The sequence below is a fragment of the Penaeus monodon genome, chromosome 10, assembly GCF_015228065.2.
Source record: "Penaeus monodon isolate SGIC_2016 chromosome 10, NSTDA_Pmon_1, whole genome shotgun sequence".
NCBI lineage: Eukaryota > Metazoa > Arthropoda > Malacostraca > Decapoda > Penaeidae > Penaeus > Penaeus monodon.
In genome coordinates, this window is record NC_051395.1 from 45,521,069 (window position 1) to 45,528,568 (window position 7,500).

Here is a 7,500-nt window from a genome sequence, read left to right on the forward strand (position 1 = left end):
CGGGAAGTGAGTCTGCTGCGGGAGGAGAACGCTCACCTCAAGATGCTCCTCGATCTCGCCGACGTCCAAGAGAGCAACCAAGGTGACAGTCGCTCGTTCGGGTCAATTCAGGTTTATCATTATTATTATTACTATTATCATTATTACTATTATTATTATTATTATTATCATTATTTTTATTACTATTATCATTATTACTATTATTATTATTATTATTATCATTATTATTATTATCATTATTATTATTATTATTATTATTATTATTATCATTATTATTATTATTATTATTATTATTATTGTTATTATCATTATTATTTTATTGTTGTTGTTGTTGATTCTCATTTTCATTTCTTTGTTTCTTTATTCAATTATTGTTATCATATATATATATATTTTTTTTTTTTTTTTTTTTGGGGGGGGGGGGGTCGTTATTTTAGAAGAATTCTGGCTTTTTGTTTTTACTCTTTCTTTTTTTTTCTTTTTTTTTTTTTTACAGAAATCCTGGTTTTGAGTTAATTATTTTAGATGAATTCTGGCTTTGCATTATTTTTTACATACACACCGTCTAGGTTTGTTTTAGGTCAATGATTTATTAATTATTTATTTTGGATAAATTCTGAATTGGTTAATTTTTAAAAGATGGATACTATTTTGGATTAATTCCTTTAGATCAATTATTGCATAGATAAATTCAGTTTTTTTTATAAGATATTTTTTGGATCATTATTTTTTTTTATGGATTCTGACTCCGATAAAATATCCTGAATAATTTTTTGATCATTTACACTGCATGAAGCTTTATGAAATTATAATCTTAAAAAAGTATGTTGATGAGAATCCGTCGTTAGTTTTGTGAGCCAGAAAGATACCTTTGAATTTCTCAAAACTAAGCATGAAACAAATAATACATATCGACGACCCTGTATCGATTCAAATATATCAATTATCTATCGACGTCCCACAGGAGAGGCCCTTCCGAAGTTAGACCGAGCCAAGATACTCAGTGGGAATGACTCAGCAACTATAACGGAGGAAGATGGTTCGAGAATGGGTATGTTTTTTGCCCCCCTTTTTTGGACTTTCTTTGGATGTTTTTTTAGGTTTTGTAAATTGCAGATGTTAAAGGAGTGTTTGCAGCATTGGCAAAGAAAAGATACTTGAGCATTGAGGTAGAGAATGTTTAGAAACAAAGTGTTTTAGATTATCAGAGTCAAAATGTCCTCAATTTTTTTGTTCTTTTACACAAAAGACATATATTCCTGCATCCACAAACACCAGCTTTTAGCAGTACTCATTCTCACAGTAAATCCACAAACATCATCAAGCATTGTGAACTTGAAATTTTCCCCACATACCCCCACAGTAACATTCAATAACATGCCCCATCCACAAGCATACTTGAAACCCCCGACAATACCCACATACCACATCCACAAACACCACCCACAGACAATACGAACCAATAAATTTCCCACCAATACCCACATATTTCATCCACACACACCATCCTAAAAACTTTCCACAATCCTCAGTATACTCACTACACCATACCCACCTAAAATTGTCCACAATACTCACTGCACTACATCCACATACACACAGATAATAAGAACCTGAAACCACCCACAACACCAACACACTACACCTACATACACCATCCTAAAACTTCCCACAATCCTCAGTATATCCGACACATTACCCCATACCCACAGAATAATCAACTGAAAACTCCATTATGCACTATCACTACACTATATCACATCCTAAAACAAATAATCACACTTACAGTCGCGAATTCCCTCAGTACACCCCACAGAACACTCCCACCATGCTGAAGGATCTTATGTTATTATACTATACTATACTACATTGATTACAAATATATATTATCACATACGTTTTTCCCCCTCTACACCTCCCAGAACCCCACCGAGCCGTTCGCAAGGGAAGTACAAGGATAAGTAACGACATGAATACAGAACTGATCAATTGTTTCAATACTTTATATGTATACAATGGTTCAGGAAGGAACAAGGTCTGTTGGTAAGTTTTTTTATATTATGTTGTTTTCAGTTTATTGATTGTTGATTATATTGTCTTATTATTGATGTTATTAATGTTATGTTATTGTTTTTTTTTTTGTTGATCAGTGTGTTTATCATTGTTTATTTGATATGTATATTATATTGTTTATTATTATATTATTATTATTATTATTATTATTATTATTATTATTATTATTATTTTATTATTATTTATTATTATTATTATTATATATTATTATTATTATTATTATTATATTATTATTATTATTATTATTATTATTATTATTGTAATATCATCATCATCATCATCATAATTATCATTATCATCGTCATTGCCATTGTCATTGTCATTATTGTTGCTACTAGTACTGGTAGTAGTAGTATTACTATTAATAGTAGTATTAGTAGTAGAAGTCATAGTAGTAGCATATACGACATCATCATTATTACAACTATAAGTAACATAATCAACATTGTTATTACTGTAATCGTCCCTCGCAAGATTTCACAGGGCTTGGATGAAAAAAAAATAATAAGCTAGAACAAAATGGTGTCTAATATATATTTTTTATTGCAAGGATGCAATGGCAACCCTTGTGCGTGACCAGGACCTCGTGTGCAAGGAAAATGAGCGCCTTCTGAAGAAATTGCAAGAACTATCGAGGTAATGTTTTTCTTGCAAGCTTATCTATTTTCTCGTTTTATTGTTGTTCTTATTATCGTTATTATTTGTGTTGCTTTAATGATTATCATTATTATCATTATTATTATCTTTATTATTTTTATTACCGGCATTTGCCTACCATCTTCATTATCCAATCAAAGATTTTTATTTTTATCATGTTTTATCTTTTCCTCCTTTTTTATTTTTATTATTATTATTTTTTTTTTTGTCATTATCCTTACTCTCGTCTTTATTCTTATCGTAATTTATGTATTCTTTATTCTCTCCATTATCTGCCTTATTCCACTAGATTTATTCATCTTCTCCCTTCATTTTACATTTCCTTAATTAATTTCGTCTAATTACACCTTCCTTGCTTTTAAATTTTCCAAGCATGTTTTAAAGACATACAGTATGTGTGTATATATATATACATATATATATATATATATATATATATATATATATAATATATATATATATATATATATATATATATATATATGTATATGTATGTATATATATATATATATTTTTTTTTTTTTAATAAATGTAATCACAGCAGTAATAAAATATCCCTAGTACTGTAGGTTGCTTTGCATGAGAAATGTAAATTTGCTTGATTTAGATCTGATGGTCAGTAATTATGAAGATGATTTGGCATGAAATAATAACGACTGTAAATTTTGTATGCTAATTAACATTTCTCTTTTTTTCTTTATTTTGTGTCTACTAATTTACCGTATAAAACGCAAAAACAAGAAGAAAATGATGATGATAGAAGTAAAAAACAACAATGCAATTAAAGCTTATAAACATATCACAGTCTCCTTTTTTTCTTGTAATTATTGCTTGCATTAACCTTTCAACTTCTCAAGCATGACCATTGCTCTGTAGGTTTTATAATTATAGTATTTATCTCCTTGAGTCAACAGATCTCCGTGCAACTTTTGCAAAATGCATCTCATAGCTGCAATATTCATTTTTTCATAAAGTACTGTAGATCTCCTTGCAACTTCTGCAACTGCATCGTATAATTGTCATGTTCCTCTTTATAAACTACATCTCCTTGCAACTTCTGTATTTGCATCTTCAAATTGCCATATTCCTCTTCTCTGTTAAAGTAGATCTCCTTTGCAACTTCAGCAAATGCATAATTCACTAGAGAGCTGTGTCACGAAACACTTACTTTGCAATGCATGTTTCGTTTCAGTGGAACGAGTTCTGATTCTAAAGACGAAAAGGAGTGAGTATTTTTTTCAAGAGTCGTTTAGGATTTATTAATATTTTGTTTTTCGATTAGTTTCTTAGATTGTTAAGTGTGGTGTTAGAATTATATTGTATTGTATTGCCTTGTATTATTTATATTGCATTGTGTCATATTATATTATATTATAGCAGGGGAGTTGAGTGTTTTTGTTTTGAAAGAGGGTGGGACGTTCACGTGTGTGTGTGTGTGTGTGTGTGTGTGTGTGTGTGTGTGTGTGTGTGTGTGTGTGTGTGTGTGTGTGTGTGTGTGTGTGTGTGTGTGTGTGTGTGTGTGTGTGTGTGTGTGTCTTTGCTTATCTGTGTGTGCGTGTATGTGTATGCATACATACATATACATGCATATGTATAGATAAATACAATCCATGTATATCAATAACTATACGCACATACCCACACAACCACACGAATCACCACAACCCAAACCACAACCAAAAATAACCAACCAATTCAACGCAAAACCCCCAGAGACATAGCTCACTACAAATCCACACCTTCACCACCTCACATATATATATATATATATATATATAAAGAGAGACAAACAGACAGATACATAGAAGGTTAGATAGATATAAAACTAATCTCCCCACCTTCTCTTCTTTTTTTCTCCCCCCCCCATCTCCCCCGAACAGCATGACCCCCCGCCCCCCCACGCAGCGTGTCACAACAGCCGGGGAAGTTCTAGACTCGGCAGGACGGGCGCATTCCCTCCCCACGTCCCCCTCCTCGCAAGTGTGGGTCAACCCGCTCAACGATACCAGCCGAAGGAGGGTACGCTGGCTTTGTTTGTCGGTTTGTTTGTCGTTTTTTTTTCTGTTGTTGGTTTTCTTCTGTAGCTGCTTGTGTGTTTGTTTGTTTTGTGTGGGGGGGGTTGTATTGCTTATATTTTTTTTCTTTTTTTTCTTTTTTTTTTCGTGCATGTGTGTGTGTGTGTGTCTGTACGGAAGTTATTTGTGTTTTGTTTACATATTCATGTATTTATTATCATCTTATTTTGTGAGGATGAGTGGATGTTGTATGAGAGGGATGTTATGATGTTGGTTCTTTGTATTCATTAATTTGTTTTAACGAAATTCCTTCCACATTTCATCTGTTATAAATGATCGACACAAGAAAAAAAAACAATAAACCAAATTCCTTCCTCATTACGAGAGAGAGAAAAAAATAAAACAAAGCAGCAAAAAAAAAACAATAATAATAATAATAAAAAGCACGCAGTCAAACCTTTCCACTTTACGAGAAACGAACAAAAATCGATAAAAAAAAGACAGGAATACTCCTATTCCCTTCAACATTTCGATAAAGAAATCGAGAGAAAAATAAAAACAGCTATATATTAAAAAAAATCAACAAATCAAGTCCCTCTCGTATGACGAGAATTAAAATAAATAAATAAATAAATAATAAAAACATAATCCATACCCATACCATACCCCGAAAAGCGTTCACGCAGCCAACGCGTTTCAGGAATCGCCGGGCACGAGTCGCTCCACGCCGGGCACGAGCAGGTCGACGCCGGGCAGCAGGGGGCGCAGTGTGGCCGAAGGCAAGGGCTCGCCACGGAAGGGCAACCGCCTCCCGGACTCCATCAACAAGGAGCTCGAGAGGAGGAGAATCGGGAAGAGGTGGGGGGTGCATGTACACGCACGCGCGCACGTGTGTGTGTGTGTGTGTGTGTGTGTGTGTGTGTGTGTGTGTGTGTGTGTGTTGTGTGTGTGTGTGTGTGTGTGTGTGTGTGTGTATATAGATAGATAGATAGATAGATAGATAGATAGATAATATATACATATATATATTATAAATACATAAATATATATATATATATATATATATATATATATATATATATAAACACACACCACACACACACACAACACACACACACACACACACACACACACACACACACACACACACACACACACACACACACACACACACACACTCACACACACACACACACATATATATATATATATATATATATATATATATATATATATATATATAATATATTTATTTATGTGTACAAATATGTAATATATATAATGATAATACCTGTGTGTGAGTACATATATGTATTTACTCATCCATTAACTTATGGATATCCACATGCATCGATAGACGCCAGAAGCCAACACAAGCCCTAACGCCTTTTCCACAACCAGCATGAACGACCTCAGCGCCTCTGGCGGGGGCAGCGGCGGCCGGAGCAGCGGCGGCCGGAGGAACAGCTGGGACGGCGAAGACACGTCAGGGCTCCCAGCTGTGAGGCGGCCGCCGGTCAAGAGCAAGAGCATGTCCCCGGGGCTCAACACCACGAAGAGGTAGCGTATCTGTAGGGGAAGTTTGCCTCAGGGGGAAAGGGAGGGGTACAGAGGGAGGAGGTGGATTTCTTTTTTTCTTTTTTTTTTCTTTTATTTTCTTTCTTGTAGCTTACGTGTTGAGAACCTTCTTTTGTTTCTTCTTATTTTTCTTTCTGGCTTTATCTCATTGTCTTGTCGGAGTTGCAGAGGAGGAAGTGTGTGTGATTTTTTTTTTCTTTTTTTCTCCTCACTCTTCCTTTTTTTCAGGTCCAGGATCCCAGTTCTAAATTATCGTGAACTCTCGTGGCCATGAAAGAGTGTCTAAAAAAGAGCAAATATAAAACAAACTCCGTAAAGAAAAAAAAAAACTATGTATACAGAGACTACAGTGGTCTTCCTAGTCATACATCATAGACACCAATCCTACAGTTTCGTTTTCGGAAAAAAATAATAATTATAAATAACACTTGTAGGGAGCTTTTCGTCACCAAAATTCTCTCTTCAGTAGTTAGAAACGACTAGATTCTCATTTTCTAAAGAGAACACTAAAAACACTAAAATCAAATCCAGTGTCAGAATACAAACGACATCTTGTGCATCGTATTACGTAGACAGTTACTAGAAGAAAACAAGATGCCAATAATGTAGACCACAAGGGGTTACTACGCTAGTTTGTCGTCCCATCAGTAAAGTCGACCTCGTCAGGTTGTTGTGACAACACATGACAACCAGAACACTTAAGATTATAGAGAGTCACAAAAAAAGAGAGCAGGAAGGTACTTAGCTTTGTGGCAGAGGACTATCACCTTACGTCATTCTGGGTGAGACATAGATTTAAAGCATTATGCATCGCACTAGGGACGCCTTTTAGGAATGAATATTAGCACATCAGCATTGAGCTCGCTCTCATTATTATCACGGTCTTACCTTCGCCTCTTCTTTCTCTCTCTCTTTTGTCTTCTGTTACCCTTTTTTACCACTTGTCACTGTTACTACAATTGCTATTACTACTTCTGCTACTACTATTACTTTACTACTATTATTACTACTACTACTACTACTACTACTACTACTACTACTACTACTTCCACTACTACTACCACTACTACTATTTCTATTTCTACATCTACTATTACTCCTACTACTACTGATAATAGTAATAATACCCATTTCTTCATCTCTACCTCATCCTCTTCCATATATCTCCTCTCCTTCC

General features: G+C 34.3%; 1 protein-coding gene across 1 annotated transcript in view; it reads left to right on the forward strand.

Annotated features, from left to right (window-relative positions):
* The window catches only part of LOC119577669 (chromosome-associated kinesin KIF4A-like), a 96,544-nt gene that overhangs the window by 81,626 nt on the left and 7,418 nt on the right, over window positions 1-7,500 (forward strand). Inside the window, exons 12-20 of the mRNA XM_037925228.1 lie at window positions 1-82; window positions 965-1,051; window positions 1,250-1,362; window positions 1,789-1,845; window positions 2,624-2,709; window positions 3,923-3,955; window positions 4,611-4,749; window positions 5,446-5,603; window positions 6,147-6,305. The exon at window positions 1-82 is cut by the window's left edge and continues 33 nt beyond it. Of these exons, the coding sequence (XP_037781156.1) occupies window positions 1-82; window positions 965-1,051; window positions 1,250-1,362; window positions 1,789-1,845; window positions 2,624-2,709; window positions 3,923-3,955; window positions 4,611-4,749; window positions 5,446-5,603; window positions 6,147-6,305 (914 nt within the window). The remainder of the gene's footprint in view (window positions 83-964; window positions 1,052-1,249; window positions 1,363-1,788; window positions 1,846-2,623; window positions 2,710-3,922; window positions 3,956-4,610; window positions 4,750-5,445; window positions 5,604-6,146; window positions 6,306-7,500) is intronic.